The 21,396-nt window shown below is 44.3% G+C and overlaps 1 protein-coding gene across 1 annotated transcript; it reads left to right on the top strand.

Moving 5' to 3' along the window:
* Positions 1-2,428: 2,428 nt before the first annotated feature.
* LOC117441255 (lysine-specific demethylase 5B-B-like) lies at positions 2,429-21,020 on the top strand (the record flags this gene model as incomplete). Its single annotated transcript, XM_034077458.2, has 10 exons — positions 2,429-2,749; positions 8,774-8,851; positions 9,138-9,260; positions 10,362-10,532; positions 13,002-13,061; positions 15,323-15,442; positions 16,544-16,634; positions 17,426-17,538; positions 20,058-20,246; positions 20,901-21,020. Coding segments are annotated over exons 1-10 (1,218 nt in total), but the record flags the coding sequence as incomplete, so codon positions are not given.
* Between the last annotated feature and the right edge of the window lie 376 nt (positions 21,021-21,396).

The following is a 21,396-nucleotide window of genomic DNA, read 5'->3' as shown; positions in this document are numbered from 1 at the left end:
GTAGTGTCTCTACTTTAAAGAGTCCTCTCCTGATGATGTTCAGGTGTATATCAGTGTGTAGTGTCTCTACTTTAAAGAGTCCTCTCCTGCTGATGTTCAGGTGTATATCAGTATGTTGCGTCTCTACTTTAAAGAGTCCTCTCCTGCTGATGTTCAGGTGTATATCAGTATGTAGTGTCTCTACTTTAAAGAGTCCTCTCCTGCTGATGTTCAGGTGTATATCAGTATGTAGTGTCTCTACTTTAAAGAGTCCTCTCCTGCTGATGTTCAGGTGTATATCAGTGTGTAGTGTCTCTACTTTAAAGAGTCCTCTCCTGCTGATGTTCAGGTGTATATCAGTATGTAGTGTCTCTACTTTAAAGAGTCCTCTCCTGCTGATGTTCAGGTGTATATCAGTATGTAGTATCTCTACTTTAAAGAGTCCTCTCCTGCTGATGTTCAGGTGTATATCAGTATGTAGTGTCTCTATTTTAAAGAGTCCTCTCCTGCTGATGTTCAGGTGTATATCAGTGTGTAGAGTCTCTACTTTAAAGAGTCCTCTCCTGCTGATGTTCTAGAGGAGGTGAGGACCCCCTAGATGAGGTGAGGACCCCCCTAGAGGAGGTGAGGTCCCCCCCTAGAGGAGGTGAGGACCCCCCTTAGAGGAGGTGAGGTCCCCCCTTAGAGGAGGTGAGGACCCCCCTAGAGGAGGTGAGGTCCCCCCTAGAGGAAGTGAGGTCCCCCCTAGAGGAGGTGAGGACCACCCACTAATAAAACAGATTCACGTGGATAGGATACCAGATACATTTGCACACTCATCACATACACTGCACATTTTTCTTGGATTTGTCCATGTTGTAGAAAGGCAGGAAATGGGACCCCCCCCCCCCCCCACACACACACACACACACACACACACACACACACACACACACACACACACACACACACACACACACACACACACACACACTCATGAACCGAGCGCTGTGAGCAGATGCTACAGAAAAGCGACCAATCGGACCGCTCGCCGGGTTATTTAAACAACGAGTCCCGGCGGCCCCTGAAGGTGTCACCTGAACGTATCCCTCCGCGTGTAAAGTGTAAACATTAGACAGCCTACAAAGAGCAGAACTGTTTCACAGAATATTCAATATTTCTTAAAAACACGATGAGAGGAAGTAGAACTCGCAGTTAGAGGCTGTTTGTTGTTCTGCCGAGGAGCAAGTTGAACAACCATCATCATCATCATCATCATCATCATCATCATCAAAAACTAGTTCCTGCTTTAAAGATGCACATTTTCCTGTTTGTTCAACAAAGAACAGCTCAGGTTAGATTATCTACGAGGATGGTGGAAAGTAACTAAGTATATTTAATCAACTACTGTATTTAATATAGCTTTAAAGTACTTTACATGCATATTAGTTTATTTTACTTTATAATGCAGTATGTACACATTTATACTGGTGGAAGACTTTTTTAAAGTAGGAACACCTGACACCGTACTGGGTTAACCAAAAGTACATTACGTGTGTCTGGAGGAACACAGGGATTTGAGTCTTTGCAGACCATTGACATGCACTAACACCTATAGAGGCGAGAGAGCACCACAGAGAGAAGAACAGGTACCAAAAGGTACATTATTTACTGTATGAAATATACTATGCATATGAACATCTCTTTTATGTTGACATTATACTTATCTTTATCCACAATAACATTCAAATGTCGTGTTAGTGGTGTAGAAGTATAGAGTTACAAACAGTGGAAAACTGGAAATATAATCAGTTGCAGGTTTATTAACAAAAATAAGCATGTATGCAAAATCAAGAAACATAAATATAGGTAAATATATACAAAACAAATGTAAAAAAATACTACAAAAAAACATAAATTAGCTTATTATACAATTATTTACAATATATCTAAATATAGAATATTTTAAAATAGAACGCCTGTGAAATGTTGTGTATTTTTGTGCAGAATTGTAAGAGGGATGTGCAAAAGTACGCAGTCTTAGTTTCAAGTACCTACAAATGTAAGTATATTGTAAGTAAGCATAGTACCTACTTCCACCACTGTGTATCTTGTATTTATATACAATAAAGTGAATGGAAAAATAACAATGTATTGCACCACAACACTGATAAAAAAGCAAACCTATTGAAATGCAGTTTGTTATTAAGAAGCGTTATTAACCTGAGGCATTGTGCAGATGGAACATCTATGCATTGTGTAGTATCTAAATCTTCAAATTACCTTATCAGATACATTCAGTGGATTAAATACTATATTTCCCTCTGAAATATAGTGGCGTGGAAGTAGAAAGCAGAAAAACATGTGAATACTGGAAATATTATTAAGAGCTGAGGGGGGTCTACTTTTTTCAGCGGACGTGCTCACTGCCTTGGAACACTGTGCATGGATGTGTGTGTGTGAGTGTGTGTGTGTTTGTGAGTGTCGAAGTGTGTGTGTAAACTGCCTCCTCTCGTGCTGCTGACGACAGACTGCCATCGGGATTATAAAAAAAACTACAAATATAAAAACTCCTACAGGAGAACCGTGACTCCCTCTGTCACCTAGCCGGGTTCAGAGCTCTATTTACGGGGACGATATGAGCCAGCCTCGGCCGGACGAGTTCCAGCCTCCTCCGGAGTGCCCGGTGTTCGAGCCGAGCTGGGAGGAATTCAGAGACCCGTACTCCTTCATCAATAAGATCCGACCCATCGCGGAGAGAACCGGCATCTGTAAGGTCCGGCCGCCCCCGGTGAGTGTGTCTGATTCCCCGGTAACGGAGGGGCGAAATGTCGGTAGAAGGACCGGCTCAAGGAGAGGAGAAACGCTGTAGATTTAAAGGGACTCTCCAACATGGCGGACGTTCATTCTTTGTGCTGCTCACACACACAGAGGCTCTCAGTGGTGGGAAGTAACCAAGTACATATACTCAAGTACTGGAGGATGTTATAAAAGGAAAATATTCCAAAAAAATACTAATCATTAAAAAAGAATAAGGAAAAGTAGTTACACCAAATATACATGTATACAATATTCATAATATTCATTTTCACATTGTGTGTAATGCCTTGTTTACAGACAACAAATACCTAATTGGGATACAAATAATACATCTTTATGAAAATAAACTAAATCACTAATACACTTACAATGAATATATGACAACTGCAGTAGTGAAGTACATCAATCAAGTTCTGTAAATATTGTAATACATATTTAAAAAAACGATTTGTCATTAAATAAGGACAAGTATTCACACCAAATATAAAAAACACCTTACTACAATGAATATTTGACAACTGCAGTATATTATATTTTAAAGTGGAAGCAGGGATTTATATTATACATAATGATAATAATAATAATAATAATAATAATACATGTGATTTCTGGTGCTTTTCCTGGTGCTCAAAGCGCTTACATTATGTGCTAAATATACTGAGATGAACCTGGGTCATAGTATTAAAAAAGAGCAATATGTTGTTGACATGATGTAATGTAACCAAGTACATTTACTCAGGTACTGCATTCTACAATAATTACTCAATCAAATAAAGGTAAACATTAAAACACACATGTATTCTCAGTAATAAAGACCTATATTCTGAGAAGTAAACATTATATACAGAATAAAATAGAATACTCTCTGATTTACCAACCTGCTGACACATAGTGTAATAAAGAGGTTGTGCACAGTAGTTTATATAGTAAAGTATATCCTGTGAGGTAGGCTGCATTATGTAGGTACAACATTGTACTTGTACTTTAATGTAACTGTTACTACTGTGTACTTTTACTCGACTACATGTGTTTAATACCTTTAGTTACTTCACAGATGTGGATGAATGATGTGAAATATAATCAAGTGTTGAATCAGACTTTAGTTCCACCTGGAGTAAATCCACCAGCTACCCTGCAGTCTACAAAGCCATTCAGACTAGCTGCACCTTCACCAGCTTTGAGAACACTTTCATGATCAATCATTATAAAACATATATATATATTATTCTGAAATGGACCAATCTGCACAACGACTACTTTTACTGTCTTTCACTATATTTTGATGAGAATACTTTTCTACTTTCACTTGAGGAACACTTTGAATGCAGGACTTTTACTGTAACAGAGTATTCCTACACTGTGGTACTTCTACTTGTACTCAAGTACAAGATCTGAGTACTTCTACTTTTACTCAAGTACAAGATCTGAGTAGGCCTACTTCTACTTTTATTCAAGTACAAGATCTGAGTACTTCTACTTTTACTCAAGTACAAGATCTGAGTACTTCTACTTTTACTCTAGTACAAGATCTGAGTACTTCTACTTTTACTCAAGTACAAGATCTGAGTACTTCTACTTTTAGTCAAGTACAAGATCTGAGTACTTCTACTTTCACTCAAGTACAAGATCTGAGTACTTCTCTGCTAGGCTAGTTAGCTCCCGTTTTTGGCTATTTACACGCAGTTTTTTGCCCCGTTTCATGTTTAATGTGTCTGATAAAGATGTGTTTGTGTATTTAGAGTGTACTACGGTGGTGTTTCTCCGTGTTGTCGGTAAACAAAGCCCCCGGGGCTCCGGTCATTGAGGCTAGGCTAACGTTAGCTCAACAACCAACCTGTCATTAAAACCTGAAGGAAGTTGAAGCCGGTTTTTATGAATGGGCGTAGTGGCCACACTGTGGTACTACAACTACCGTGATGTCATAATGGACTTTTCCCATTGACTTACATGGGGGAAAGAGATGTCTGTAAATCAGCGTGTAATTGTTTTTAAGCTAAATAAAATACCCAGCATGAACACTGTTATATCCCTTATTCCAATCATTAAGGTATTACAGTTTTAAAACGCGTTAAAAGATGAGTTATTTTCTCTATCGATTCATCTGACTGACAGGAGAGCAGGGGATCGGAGTCGGGGTTTAAGAGGCAAACCCAACTGCGCATGCTCAATGGGCCCACATCCGGGTAGTTTAAGGGCCATTCTGGGCTTCATGCACCACCGAGTAACTCTCATAGCAATAAACGGTGTTGTCTTCAGCTCTTTTATACAACCATGGTCATAATTCAGGACACAGCTTTGACATCTGTGCGGAGGGAAGACTTTCTCCTTCTTCAGCTTAAAATATGAAGATCAAAACATGGATTATACACATGAATTAACCCCTTCGGCCTTATTATTCAAATGTCAACACATCCCTGCAGTTGGGGTTGATCACGTTTTTTTTGTAGGAGAGCATCCTCACAAAGCACTAGCATCCCATCTCAGTTTGTACTAAATATATGAAGCTTTTATGTGTTTATCTCAATGGTTAACTTAATTAAATATTATTTTTAATGGTTTAATGTCACTGAAATGTGCCCTCGTGATGGGACTCAGGTTTATTGAGGCCTACTCTTATTGTTATATTTGAAGATGTGGTTCAGCATCGCAGTTGTGTTGCATGATGTAGTAATAAATGACGTGTGTGTGTGTGCGTGTGTGTGAAGGTGTGAAGGTGAGGCAGTGTTCATGCTCGGGCCTGTATGTTGCAGGGTGTTGTCCTCCATGTTGGCTTTGTGGCAATCTGTGAGGGAGTCTTCCATCTGGCCGGTCTGTGTGTGCCAGGCAGCGGGGGAGGTGGGTTTCTCACTCTCAACAAGAAATTGAGATTAGGTCAATCTGTTGGGATGCTCGTACTGGGATTAACCTCCAAACTGTGAACATACATGACATTATTGGGATGTCTTTGTGGCACGAATTGGTGTTATGTCCGTTTTCCAATTGGCTAGACTATGATGTGGTAAAAGCAACTTTACATACAAATAAACATAGTAATTAACCTACGTTATGTTTGTGTGTTCTGCTGCCTGCCCTGTACTGTTTCTTAGTTGTTGTTGTTGTTGTTGTTGTTGTTGTTGTTGTTGTTGTTGTTTACACGTCTCTGCTTGTTCTTGTTTTGCTGTTTTTGACATAGCTTGTTTGTACTGTATCATTATTAGAAAATACTTAGATTTATGTCCGATTAGAGCATGATTGAAGCACCTGAAGCAAATACACATTATAGGTAAACAGCATTTCAACTCACAGGGGTTGTTGTTGTTGTTGTTGTTGTTGTTGTTGTTGTTGTTGACGCCTCTCTGCTTGTTCATGTCTTGCTGTTTTCGGTGTAGCAGATGTACATTTTCAACATGGCATCATTGAACTGTATGTTGGGATTATACTCCAATATACTCAAAGTACTTTATTCAAATGGATTTGTGTGCTGCACTTCATCCCTTGGATTTAAAGGATATCTGGTTTGAAGTCCAATTAGCTAGACTATAATGTGTTAAAAGGAACCTGTAACACATATAATATAATAATGAAACAGCATTATGTTAACTCACAGGGTTTGTGTGATTTCTGTTTCTTAGTTGTTGTTGTTTACGCGTCTCGGCTTGTTCTGGTTTTGCTGTTTTTCGGTATGACAGCTGTAGTGTATGTCTTGTATCAGTGTTATTACACAGAAAATGAAAGGTGAGCTAGAAACTGGGTGGCGTTGGTGTGTTAGTTACACGCGCCGGGGGAGGGGACACTCAGATTCACGCTGTAAACACATGTGGAAAAACTACTGATAGTATTTAAGATTTTTGTCGTTAATTAACAAGAAATATGTCACAATGAGGTCGAGCTAACCATGCAGAGTGCTAAGATGAGATGGACCTTTAAGGAGTTAAAGCAGAGTGAAAGACAGGACAGATCCACACGAGGTAAAACAAGTACACGACAAATGTAAATGATTCAGTAACTGTTGAGATATTTACATATTTGTGTTCGGATTGTTAGATATATTTAAATGTAAGTGTGCAGATGCAAGCCGGTCAAAAAGCAGACTGACAAACATGATCAGTCATTTAAATATGGAAATGCATTTCGTTTTTTTTATTATTCCATATTATCCTAGGCGTTTTTCAGCGTAGGATAATATGGAGTAAATGGCGTAACTTGCTCAGGGAACACAATGTGCAGATTACATTTGATTCGGAAGCCTAAAACATCTAAATGCAGCTTCATAAATAAATATAAAATAAAATTCCTGGCGGAGTGAACACTAAAAAAGCACAACATTTGTACTGGCGTTTTTGAAAAGTGCTGGTAAAGTCAGCCATTATCACACAAAGGTAAGGTTACATGTGGACTTTAAATGAAGTGGACTTGAGCTTGAGGTTCTCCTGAATCAAATGAGGTAAGGCACTTGATGCTGAGTGCTCGAGAAGGCTCGGAGAAACAATACATACAGGGGAGTCAGGCAGGCGCGGGCTTACTTACATTTCTTCGCCAAAAATAATAGTTTTTCATTTTTTTCCAAATTGATCTCAGAGAATATTCGAGTTTCCTGTAAAAGTTCAACTTTCCTCTCAAAAATGTGACTCCAGAAACGTGAAAGTTGTCTGATATCAAAGTCACAAAAGGACATGACTTTTCCACGATGGATTAACTCATCACTCAAAAGTAAATATATTTTCTAGTGAATGTTTATTTAGTCCCCGATACAAACCAACCTATACTTCTGGGCAGGACGTGCTCAGACCTTTGGAGGGGCTATCGCTCTCAACTGGAAAAGGGCACTCAGTTGACTTTTATGTCCACTGCTAAATTCGTTATTCAGGCACATTTTTTGTTTTGCGGGTTTCGCATTATTCTTATCCTTATCATTCTTTATGAGCGCAGTAACGGTAAGGTATCTAATTACTTATTTATATGGTATTCCATCACTTAATAACAGAGATGGTCAAACTGAAGTAGAGACATTGCAGAAATCCTACAATGAAGCGGGACAGTGAAGTGTTCACCTGTGAGAGGGCGATCAAGAGAAGAGAGCGAGCGGCGCGTTGAGGGACTTCACGGAGTAAAGACACAGAGAGACAGAAGCACAACAACAACAAGTATATTTAGGTGTTTTCTTTGTAAATAACCGACGGTGTCAAGAGGAAGTGAAGTCCCCTGGTTTGTCCCCTATACTCTAACGCCAGGCAGGCACATGGTGTGATCACCAGAGCCATAGGAGGCCGAGGGCTGTCCGTTGCTTCCAGCTGTCAGATTGTAAACAAAGTCACGTGACTGGGGGCAGATGACAGCGCGGACAAGGTGTGTTTCCCGCAGCGAGACGCTACAATACTAATTGTGGGCTTATCATGTTGATTCGGCCACAACAGAAAAAAAAAAAAACCTCTCACTCTCTCCAGAGGGGCAGGTCAGACACAAATGGCAAATGGGGTTGCCCGGGCAACATTAGCCCGTACCTGTGCACGTCCCTGCTTCCCTTCAGAGTCTTTGTCCATACTCCCCCGGCTCTATAAATATATATATTATTATATATCTACACTGGTCCTGTTTACCCCTCTGCCGTTCTGCCTGCGCTCTGGGATGTTGTTGTCCTGTGTGCCGGCTGTGTTCAGTATTGATCCGTGTTATAGAGGAGAGCGTCTCTGTGTTCGATCAATCAATCATCAGCAGCTGCTCTCCAAACCTAACTTCACTTTGAAAACCTGCAACCACCACCTCCAGTTATCTGCTTTAATTCGCTTTATCTACGGCAAATAAAAGAACCGTCTTTAAAGTAATATACCTTCCTGTTGTTCTGACCTGTGTGTGTGTGTGTGTGCGTGTGTGTGCGTGCGTGTGTGTGCGTGTGTGTGTGTGTGCGTGTGTGTGCGTGCGTGTGTGTGCGTGTGTGTGTGCGTGCGTGTGTGTGCGTGTGTGTGTGTGTGTGTGCGTGTGTGTGCGTGTGTGTGTGTGTGCGTGTGTGTGTGTGCAGGGTTGGCAGCCTCCGTTTGCTTGTGATGTGGACAGACTTCACTTCGTGCCTCGGATCCAGAGGCTCAACGAGCTGGAGGTGAGTTCATTTAAATGATATATAAACACGTTTTCCCTGTATTCAAATATCGAAGATGTAACGAGTCCACAAAGATGACATTTGTTTATTTAAACATTCAAACTGATTGTGGAGCGCGTCTCGTTCCTCCGTGTGCTGGATGGTGTTTCCTCTTGTTTGGATTGCTCTCAGCCCTGTTTTGTTATCTCTCCCCGGGGATCGCCTCACGTTCCCTTATAAGCCTTGCTCTCGCTTGTTGCCGTGATTTCTGCGGCTGACTGTTTGCATTTCTCACATTGTGTCCCAGGCGCAGACCAGAGTCAAACTCAACTTCCTCGACCAGATCGCCAAGTTCTGGGACCTGCAGGGATGCGCCCTGAAGATCCCCCACGTGGAGAGGAAGATCCTGGATCTATACAAGCTGAACAAGGTGCATGATTACATCCTGCATATCGACCCCATGCTGCTCCAAAAGCTTTATTTATGACCCTGACATTCAAACTCTAGGACCAATTTGAACGCTGCAGCTTTGTAGTTTCTGTTCGCATGTTATTGTGTCAAACCTTGTATTTTTGCAGTGTGAGATAAAAATAACACTTAAATTATGAATATTACAACTTTAAAGGGGACCTATCATGCAAAACGCACTTTGTGATGTCTTCTCTCCATCACCATGTGTCCCCGGTGTGTCGGGGAACTCACGCAGCGTCAGGAAATAAAACCCTCTCTTTTTTCCTCCGTATCCAAATCTCTAAAAACGGGGAACAACGGAGCTGATCCAGATTTGCCTCCGATATGACGTAATATCTGAAATGTGGACCCACGGCCCAATCAGAAACGTTGCTATCAGAAACAACGCCCGACTGTTTTGGACGTAATATGGTCGGTGTTTACGTTAGCATCGCTAACACTCAGAGCTAACCTGTGCTGGAGAGCATGTGTGTGAAGAAGCAGGAAGTAGAAAGGAACTCACCTTGTGGTGTAACCGGCAAGAGAGAAAGCCTTTGAGCTCCATGCTGTTTCAGATCCTTGATAATCCATGATATGGCGTTTCATCACGGCAGCGTTTAGTTTAGACGGTAGCTGCCGGGTCCCGCGTGAGCTCAGACCCCTCCTCTTTAAAGCTTTATCCCCAAATCAGCACTTTAGAAACAGGAAGTGAAATAGAGGGATATGAGGCGTGGCTAGAATGATCTGTTTGGTGTTTGGAGCAAAACACTTCATACACATGTTTTTAATATATCTGAGACCTGTGCTATTCGTATACCTATGCTTGTATGTCCACGCTGTACGGGGCTTTAAATGAGAGAGACACCAATCTGTTGCTATAGCTAGATGCTACTTTGTGAGATAGTAAGCTAACGTGTGTGTGTGTGTGTGTGTGTGTGTGTGTGTGTGTGTGTGTGTGTGTGTGTGTGTGTGTGTGTGTGTGTGTGTGTGTGTGTGTGTGTGTGTGTGTGTGTGTGTGTGTGTGTGTGTGTGTGTGTGTGTGTGTGTGTGTGTGTGTGTGTGTGTGTGTGTGTGTGTGCAGCTGGTCGCAGAGGATGGAGGCTTCGATCTGGTCTGCACGGAGCGCCGCTGGACGAAGATAGCGATGACGATGGGTTTCGCTCCAGGTAAAGCGGTGGGCTCTCACCTGAGAGTTCACTACGAGAAGATCCTGTACCCCTACAACCTGTTCCAGAGCGGAGCACACCTGCTGGTGAGGAGCAGGAACAACACTCACATCTACATTACACTTATTAGCAGAGGAGCGAGCAGACAACATTAGGTCATGTGCTCTAAGAAAGAGGATTTTATTGCATGATGCAGATTTTCATTTTGCACAATCCACGTGAAGCTAAAGAATCGTCTGTAGAAACCAACATGTAGTTCAGCAGCTACAGAGTCGATATGGCAACCTGGAGTCCTCCTCCAGCAGAGCAACGTGTCTGTTAGGACATGGAACAGATAAGACAGATCAATCAAAGAAAAGATAGTCATTTTTCATAAATTCGAACATTTCTCTGACAATCTCAAAAATTCGGACTTTTTTTCGAAAATCGTGAAATTCTGAATTTTTCTGAAAATCTAAAAAATTAAAATTTCAAGTTTCAAGTCTCTCTCAACACGAGCTCAGCAGCTACAGAGTAGATATGGCAATGACACACTGAAGTCCTCCTCCAGCAGAGCAACATGAATGCATATCGGACAGAACAGATGGAACAGAATGTCCCCTCTGATCCGAGAGAGTCCAACTCAAGACTCAGAGGAAACCCTCCTGGCTCCATATATATTATTATTTGTTTGTATCTACAGTTGCTAATTTTACGACAAATTCTTAAAATATTTGAAATGTAAAAATCCTTCGTAGTGTCGTCTGCATGAACACACAAATGACTGAGGAAGAAATCTGAATATTGTGGATAGTTAACGCACCACTTTGAATCTATAACAGAACAGCTTCTCACATTGAGGATATCAAATCCCTTCATTTCTTAACAGAAGAAAATCTCACGAATTATCAAAACGTCAAAACAATCTCCTTTGTGTTTCGTTTTATTCAAAAACCTCATGAAATGACAAATGCTATGAGGATAAGAATCAGAAAGAGAAAACCCCACAAAGAATCTTAAATCTACGACTAAATCATTTATATTCTCGCCTAAATCTATGATGAAAGAAAATCATAATTTCACAAATGAACGAGACAATAGACGCTCCTCCTCGGCTCCGGACATATCATTTATTTTATACCTGTATATTGCATTATTGAACGTTCACTCATAAACAAAAATCTCAACTTACAATCAGAGATGAGGAAAGCATCATTTTAAGCCCCGTCCACACGGAGACGAGAAGAAACGCGTCCGTCCAAACGAACCCGCTGGAGACGCTGTAGTACATATGCCGGGCCTGTAAGTGGCGAAGAAGACCCCCCTTAAACAAACAAACCGTAGATTTGGCACTAAGAGCTGAATCAGGGTCAGTAGCGTCTGGAGCACGAACGCAACCCTGTGACCCATGACATGTCACTTGTTAGACGCTTTCATCCGAAGCCACTCACACACTCAATACTGTGGACACTCCCCACAGGAGCACTTTGGGGTGAAGTGTCTCAGGGACACATGCTGACTGCCGTGGGGTTTGAACCTGATCCCAACACCAAGGCTCTACCCACTGCGCCACACGCCTCCCTCCGCCATTGTTGTTGGCGAAACGCATCAGCAATGACGCGGCGGTGAGCAGGAGAGGCGGGGCTACGGTCGTATAGGGCGTACACACGGAGCCGCGAGCGTTTCGTCCCCAGACCTTCCCACCTTGGGAGCCGTTATCAGAGGGTATCGTTTGAGGGCTCCGTGTCGGCCTCGTGTGGACGAACCGTCTATACCAGGGCTATTCAATCGGCGGCCCCGGGTGATATTTACTGGCCCTTTGAGTATAATGTTAAAAATCTACTTTTCTTTTTTTTTAACATTTATTTTGGGCCACTTCTGCGGGCTCGGGTTTCGAACCCACCTACGAGCTACCGTCGTGACAAACTGCATCTCTGCGTGAATGATTAGATCATTTCACCTAAATTAAATCAGATGATGTTGACGGTTAAATGAGCTTCACATGTCGGCCGACTGAGTTCTGAGCCATTTAGATCTCTAAAGGCCTTGGGGCGATGTTGTTTGATTTAATTAAACACAGTGCATGCACTCCACGATGCTGTTGTAGTATTTACTGGATCTGAAGCTTTAATGTGAAGCTCATATTTCAACCATCTTTTCCCCGGCCCCTAGCTTTGGATCATTTTCATCAACCGGCCCCATTCCAAACTAATTGAATAGCCCTGGTCGATACGATAAAGAACTGTCGCGGATACAACCCGTTCCGTCTCCGTGTGGACGGGGCCTTAGATGTGTTTGCTTTACTCACCCTCACAGTGTTTGTGTCAACAGAAACACAGTAAACAAAGTTCAGCTGATCTGTAAACAAACCCTGATAATGCTCATCCTTTTTATTTCCACCGATCATTTAATGAAAACAAAAGGAGACAAAGGCATTATTAGGAAAAGGTTTGTTTACGTTGCAGGATGAGTTTGTTTTGAACTCTGTTGTCTGACTAACACCAGAGAGTGAGAATTGAATTGCTTTGAGGACAAAGTGCTCAACCCCACATGTGTGTCTCCGGCTCTCTGCTCAGGCTCCAGAGGCAGCTTCCAAACTGAAGCTTGGTTTGGAGGCTGACCCTGAACTGGAAAAGGTACGTTGGTGTCGGCAACTCACCACTAACAAACATGCATGAAGACGTGCACGTGTGGCGGTGTGTTCAGGGTCCTGTTTCAATGAAGACGTGCACGTGTGGGGGTGTGTTCAGGGTCCTGTGTCAATGAAGACGTGCACGTGTGGCGGTGTGTTCAGGGTCCTGTTTCAATGAAGACGTGGCGGTGTGTTCAGGGTCCTGTTTCAATGAAGACGTGCACGTGTGGCGGTGTGTTCAGGGTCCTGTTTCAATGAAGACGTGCACGTGTGGCGGTGTGTTCAGGGTCCTGTTTCAATGAAGACGTGCACGTGTGGCGGTGTGTTCAGGGTCCTGTGTCAATGAAGACGTGCACGTGTGGCGGTGTGTTCAGGGTCCTGTTTCAATGAAGACGTGGCGGTGTGTTCAGGGTCCTGTTTCAATGAAGACGTGCACGTGTGGCGGTGTGTTCAGGGTCCTGTTTCAATGAAGACGTGCACGTGTGGCGGTGTGTTCAGGGTCCTGTTTCAATGAAGACGTGCACGTGTGGCGGTGTGTTCAGGGTCCTGTTTCAATGAAGATGTGCACGTGTGGCGGTGTGTTCAGGGTCCTGTTTCACTGAAGACGTGGCGGTGTGTTCAGGGTCCTGTTTCACTGAAGACGTGGCGGTGTGTTCAGGGTCCTGTTTCACTGAAGACGTGGCGGTGTGTTCAGGGTCCTGTTTCACTGAAGACGTGGCGGTGTGTTCAGGGTCCTGTTTCACTGAAGACGTGGCGGTGTGTTCAGGGTCCTGTTTCACTGAAGACGTGGCGGTGTGTTCAGGGTCCTGTTTCACTGAAGACGTGGCGGTGTGTTCAGGGTCCTGTTTCACTGTCGGACTGGGAATTTAAAACAGCTGGGAGCTCGTTTTTCGGCACAAAGATCGTTTTAATCGAGCAGTAGTGGTTTCATGAGGAGGAGGAGGAGGAGGAGGAGGAGGAGGAGGAGGAGGAGGAGGAATACTCAACACAGTTTGTTCTGTAAAATACTTCAAAATAAAGTTTATGTTGAGAATACTCAGGGAAAGTACAAGTACCTCCAAATCTAAAAAAAAGTGTGTGTGTGTGTGTGTGTGTGTGTGTGTGTGTGTGTGTGTGTGTGTGTGTGTGTGTGTGTGTGTGTGTGTGTGTGTGTGTGTGTGTGTGTGTGTGTGTGTGTGTGTGTGTGTGTGTGTGTGTGTACAAGTACCTCCAAACATCAGAAAAAAGTTTATGCCACAAATATAATATTCTCACAGCTTTACAAGAATCTAAACATTAAGTTTTGACTATTTTTTATTTAAAAACTCGTGTTTCTAATGTAGAAATCCTAATGAGTAAATCAGTAAAAAGTACCCTCGTATAGTGCGGTAGAAGTGGCATGGAAAGGAAATACTCAGCTATAGTACAAGTACCTCACAGACCGACACAGACCAACACGGACCAACACAGACACCCGAGTGCTGCGACGTAAGATTACAGTTGGAATTGAGTCTGAGAGCTGATCAGCTGCTCATCAGTTTAGATGTTGTCTCCTCTCCTTCTTAATGGCCTCGCCTCCTCGCCTGCTCGCCTCCTCGCCTGCTCGCCTCCTCGCCTGCTCGCCTCCTCGCCTGCTCGCCTCCTCGCCTGCTCTCCTCACCTGCTCGCCTCCTCACCTCCTCGCCTGCTCGCCTCCTCGCCTGCTCGCCTCCTCACCTCCTCACCTCCTCACCTGCTCACCTCCTCACCTGATCACCTCCTCACCTGCTCACCTCCTTACCTCCTCACCTCCTCACCTGCTCACCTCCTTACCTCCTCACCTGCTCACCTTTCCTCAGTTTGGCATGTTCCTCCCTGTCTGAACTGAAATACTTTCTCTAACCACACCCTCCTCTGGACTCTCTCTCTGATGGAGTCCTTCAGCCCCAGCGTGGCGCTCTTGCTTCCTCACAGCGGCTCTTACTGCAGCTGATCAACACAAGCAATAAGTAAAGAGACATTTTAAATACAGGCGGAACTTCCTGTTTTAGAACACCTGTCTTTGTTGGCGTAGTCAAATGAAACGCAGCGTCTACATCTATTCATATCTCAGGTATTTCCAGTTACACACACACACACACACACACACACACACACACACACACACACACACACACACACACACACACACACACACACACACACACACACACACACACACACACACACACACACACACACACACAGGTGAGCTTGGTGCTCATGCAGCCATGGGGAGGTTAACGACCCGCTGTGTGTTTCCTGCAGTGTGTTCAGAAGGCGGAGGGAACAGGAAGTGACATCACCGCGGACACCAAGGAGCTGCAGACCCCCCCGACCTCGCCCGACACACACTCTGCAAGGAGAGCCAAACGCATGAAGTGTGAGGTGGGTGACGTTTCAATGCAGAGACACACACACACTCACACACTCACACACACACACACACACACACACACACACACACTCACTCACTCACTCACTCACTCACTCACTCACTCACTCACTCACTCACACACACACACACACACACAGACACTCACTCACTCACTCACTCACTCACTCACACACACACACACACACCTGAAAGTGTCCTGAGACCAGCAGCACACACACACACACACACACACACACACACACACACACACACACACACAGACACGCACTCACTCACACACACACACACACACACACCCGCACACGCACACGCGCACACACACACACACACCTGAAAGTGTCCTGAAACCAGCAGCACACACAGACACACACACACACACACACACACACACACACACACACACACACACGCTCACACACACCTGAAAGTGTCCTGAAACCAGCAGCACACACAGACACACACAGACACACACATACACACACACACACACACTCACACACACACACACACACACACAGACACACACACACAGACACGCACGCACTCACACAGACACGCACTCACACACACACTCACAGACACACACACACACACACAGAGACACACACACACACAGAGACACACACACACACACACACACACACACAGAAACGCACTCTCACACACACACACACACACACACACACACACACACACACACACACACCCGCACACGCACACGCGCACACACACACACCTGAAAGTGTCCTGAAACCAGCAGCACACACAGACACACACACACACACACACACACACACACACACACACACACACACACACACACACACACACGCTCACACACACCTGAAAGTGTCCTGAAACCAGCAGCACACACAGACACACACAGACACACACATACACACACACACACACACTCACACACACACACACAGACACACACACACACACACACACACACACACTCACTCACACACTCACTCTGTGCATAGGTTCAAACTATCAACTAGCTTTTATATTGTGAGATATGTGACATCGTGCTTCCCTCCTTGTTATGCATTATGAGTCGTTTACCTTCCTCCATGTGTCTGCAGGCCGTCTGTGTGAAGACAGAACCAGTCGAGCCCGGAGACAGACCCAACCTGAGGAGGAGGATGGGATCCTTCGTCGCCAAACAGGAACCAGGTGAGGCTCCGCACCCCAAATATAAAATATATATAAACAGTATTTATGGAAATAGTGCTCGTGACTCAAAGCAGGGACTCAGAGCTTCGTCTGATGTGGCCCGCAAGAGCTCTGAACGAATATAATACGTTTATTATACGGTTACAGAAGCACGTTGCCCATGAACTACATGTCCCACAATGCATCTCGTTTTACGACATGAGCATTGAAGAGACCCGTCCACACGTCTCCGTGGAGAAAAGTTCCATTTTTCAAGCTTCGACGGAAGCGTCAGCCAATCAAATCATATGCCAGCACAAGCTCTAGCCAATCAAACCGCGTGCTTGTGTGTCCGGGGCGGGAGAAGAATGTGATTGGTTGTTGGTCGCACGCCAGACACGCCCACCGGCAAGCTTCACGCTGCCGTGTGGACGTACCGTTACAATGATTTGCCCTAGACTTCTGCTTTCAGACGTAGTTAATTATGAAGTTATTACCCTCTCTGATAATGATCCAATATAATACACTATTTTATATATATTATTTATTTGTATATATGTTTATTTATATAGTCTTGAAGTTACAACCGGCCCTTTGAGTGCAACCATAATGCTGATGTGGGCCGAGGTGAAGTTGAGTTTGACCCCCCTGCTCTAACGGGACAATATTAAAGTCAGAGAAGGTGGAAAATAATAATAATATTTAACATGTTGATGGTAATGTTTACAGGCGCTGTGTTATAAACCCTATGTCACATGTTTGTGTTCTGCGTCTGTGATGCTGTTGCTCACTTTTTCTCTGTTGTCTTGCAGAAAAAGAGATTCCCATCCTAGTGAAACAGGAGCCTGTGGAAATTAAAGAGCCGATCATAGAAGACAAATTAAAGTCACGATACAAGAAACCCCCTCCAGTCCTCCCCAGTCCGGTGAGTACCAACTCTAATGTACCTGCATGTGGTGAAGTCATGTGACCGTGCTGTAGTTCCTTTATAGCCCAACATTAGCCGCCTTTAGCTTAGCGGTGGTGACGTGAAGTCATGTGACCCTGCTGTAGTTCCTTTATAGCCCAACGTTAGCCACCTTTAGCTTAGCGGTGGTGACGTGAAGTCATGTGACCGTGCTGTAGTTCCTTTATAGCCCAACATTAGCCACCTTTAGCTTAGCGGTGGTGACGTGAAGTCATGTGACCGTGCTGTAGTTCCTTTATAGCCCAACATTAGCCTCCTTTAGCTTAGCGGTGGTGACGTGAAGTCATGTGACCGTGCTGTAGTTCCTTTATAGCCCAACATTAGCCTCCTTTAGCTTAGCGGTGGTGACGTGAAGTCATGTGACCGTGCTGTAGTTCCTTTATAGCCCAACATTAGCCTCCTTTAGCTTAGCGGCGGTGACGTGAAGTCATGTGACCGTGCTGTAGTTCCTTTATAGCCCAACATTAGCCGCCTTTAGCTTAGCCGCGGTGACGTGAAGTCATGTGACCGTGCTGTAGTTCCTTGATAGCCCAACATTAGCCACCTTTAGCTTAGCCGCGGTGACGTGAAGTCATGTGACCGTGCTGTAGTTCCTTTATAGCCCAACATTAGCCACCTTTAGCTTAGCGGTGGTGACGTGAAGTCATGTGACCGTGCTGTAGTTCCTTTATAGCCCAACATTAGCCGCCTTTAGCTTAGCCGCGGTGACGTGAAGTCATGTGACCGTGCTGTAGTTCCTTTATAGCCCAACATTAGCCACCTTTAGCTTAGCGGTGGTGACATGAAGTCATGTGACCGTGCTGTAGTTCCTTTATAGCCCAACATTAGCCACCTTTAGCTTAGCGGCGGTGACGTGAAGTCATATGACCGTGCTGTAGTTCCTTTATAGCCCAACATTAGCCGCCTTTAGCTTAGCCGCGGTGACGTGAAGTCATGTGACCGTGCTCTAGTTCCTTTATAGCCCAACATTAGCCGCCTTTAGCTTAGCCGCGGTGACGTGAAGTCATATGACCGTGCTGTAGTTCCTTTATAGCCCAACATTAGCCGCCTTTAGCTTAGCCGCGGTGACGTGAAGTCATGTGACCGTGCTCTAGTTCCTTTATAGCCCAACATTAGCCACCTTTAGCTTAGCGGTGGTGACGTGAAGTCATGTGACCGTGCTGTAGTTCCTTTATAGCCCAACATTAGCCACCTTTAGCTTAGCGGCGGTGACGTGAAGTCATATGACCGTGCTGTAGTTCCTTTATAGCCCAACATTAGCCGCCTTGAGCTTAGCCGCGGTGACGTGAAGTCATGTGACCGTTAAATACGTGGTGACGTGAAGTCATGTGACCGTGCTGTAGTTCCTTTATAGCCCAACATTAGCCTCCTTTAGCTTTGCGGTGGTAACGTGAAGTCATGTGACCGTGCTGTAGTTCCTTTATAGCCCAACATTAGCCTCATTTAGCTTAGCGGTGGTGACGTGAAGTCATGTGACCGTGCTGTAGTTCCTTTATAGCCCAACGTTAGCCTCATTTAGCTTAACGGTGGTGACGTGAAGTCATGTGACCGTGCTGTAGTTCCTTTATAGCCCAACGTTAGCCTCCTTTAGCTTAGCGGTGGTGACGAGAAGTCATGTGACCGTGCTGTAGTTCCTTTATAGCCCAACATTAGCCTCCTTTAGCTTTGCGGTGGTAACGTGAAGTCATGTGACCGTGCTGTAGTTCCTTTATAGCCCAACGTTAGCCGCCTATAGCTTAGCGGTGGTAATGTGAAGTCATGTGACCGTGCTGTAGTTCCTTTATAGCCCAACATTAGCCACCTTTAGCTTAGCGGTGGTGACGAGAAGTCATGTGACCGTGCTGTAGTTCCTTTATAGCCCAACATTAGCCTCCTTTAGCTTAGCGGTGGTGACGTGAAGTCATGTGACCGTGCTGTAGTTCCTTTATAGCCCAACGTTAGCCGCCTATAGCTTTGCGGTGGTAATGTGAAGTCATGTGACCGTGCTGTAGTTCCTTTATAGCCCAACATTAGCCACCTTTAGCTTAGCGGTGGTGACGAGAAGTCATGTGACCGTGCTCTAGTTCCTTTATAGCCCAACATTAGCCACCTTTAGCTTAGCGGTGGTGACGAGAAGTCATGTGACCGTGCTGTAGTTCCTTTATAGCCCAACATTAGCCTCCTTTAGCTTAGCGGTGGTGACGTGAAGTCATGTGACCGTGCTGTAGTTCTTTTATAGCCCAACGTTAGCCGCGGTGACGTGAAGTCATGTGACCGTGCTGTAGTTCCTCGATAGCCTGATGTTAGCTTCTTACTTCAGAAGTGGTGTTAATAAATGTAGATTATCCTGCATAATTCAACGTGTATGTATCATAAAAGATTTGAGATTATTTTCTGACATAATCCCAAATCACATGGAGACATCCCATTGGACGAGGGAGATGCTGCCTTCAGGGTCACCCTGTAAAAGCCCCTCTCTAATGCTGCTCTCTCTTCAGCCGGCCTGGCTCTCCCCCTCTGTGCTGCAGGTGGACCTGGTGATCTGTCTGGTGTGTGGCAGCGGGGGGGACGAAGAGCGCCTCCTGCTGTGCGACGGCTGCGATGACAGCTATCACACGTTCTGCCTCATCCCCCCCCTGCCAGAAATCCCCAAAGGAGACTGGAGGTGCCCCAAGTGCCTCGCTCAGGTGAGGAGGAGCATGTGATGAATGAGCGGCCAAGATATCAAAACTAGTGTTTAAAAACAAGACCATTGTGGGTTAGGAGAGTTGAGGAGGCAGCAACAATCCCAGGACAGACTCAGAAATGTTTAAAGCCAGAAAAACTTCTACTTCTCCTTTTACTCAAGTACAACATCTGAGTACTAAATAAAGTACTTGTATTCGTCCCAAAGAGGCAAACATAGTTACAGCAAAGAGACAATAATGACAGAGACTAATTAAAAACAGTATTCAGTAAATCGGCATGCACACATATTAAACATTTTAAATGAAGTAATGATGACACATTCCAGGTGTAGAAGTGCAAGGAGAAGGTAGCGAGGTATCTGCAGGAGGATGGTGATAAAGTGTTATATTGCAGGTGTTGGGTCGTGCAAAGGGGAAAAGCAGCCAGTCGCAGAATGTGAACAACGAGAAATAAACAATATATAAATTAACAATCTGATAAATCAATTCTTTAAACTGGATATTATGTGATTGCACTTATAGTAACAGTTAAGATGTGGTGAGAAAGGCTTCAAAGTGCTTGGATGTCACTCTTGAAAAGCTCTCCAACCCCAGAATACAGGCATGTCCTGAACACGTTCAATATATTCCTCTCATGATAATGGTTCCCTGCAGGAATGCAACAAACCTCACGAGGCGTTCGGCTTCGAGCAGGCGTACAGAGACTACTCTCTGAGAGCCTTCGGACAAATGGCCGACGCTTTCAAATCGGATTACTTCAACATGCCGGTTCATGTGAGTACAAACCGTTCATAATGACCAGAGGAGTAGAAAGTACAGGTATTTGAGTTCAACATGTAAGAAGTAGAAAGTACAGGTATTTGAGTTCAACATGTAAGAAGTAGAAAGTACAGGTATTTGGGTTCAACATGTGAGAAGTAGAAAGTACAGGTATTTGGGTTCAACATGTGAGAAGTAGAAAGTACAGGTATTTAAGTTCAACATGTAAGAAGTAGAAAGTACAGGTATTTGTGTTCAACATGTGAGAAGTAGAAAGTACAGGTATTTGTGTTCAACATGTGAGAAGTAGAAAGTACAGGTATTTGTGTTCAATCATGTAAGAAGTAGAAAGTACAGGTATTTGTGTTCAACATGTGAGAAGTAGAAAGTA

This window comes from Pseudochaenichthys georgianus, unplaced genomic scaffold (assembly GCF_902827115.2).
Source record: "Pseudochaenichthys georgianus unplaced genomic scaffold, fPseGeo1.2 scaffold_1609_arrow_ctg1, whole genome shotgun sequence".
Lineage (NCBI taxonomy): Eukaryota > Metazoa > Chordata > Actinopteri > Perciformes > Channichthyidae > Pseudochaenichthys > Pseudochaenichthys georgianus.
Note: the sequence above shows the minus strand (reverse complement) of the source record. Positions and strands in the feature narration are given on the sequence as shown.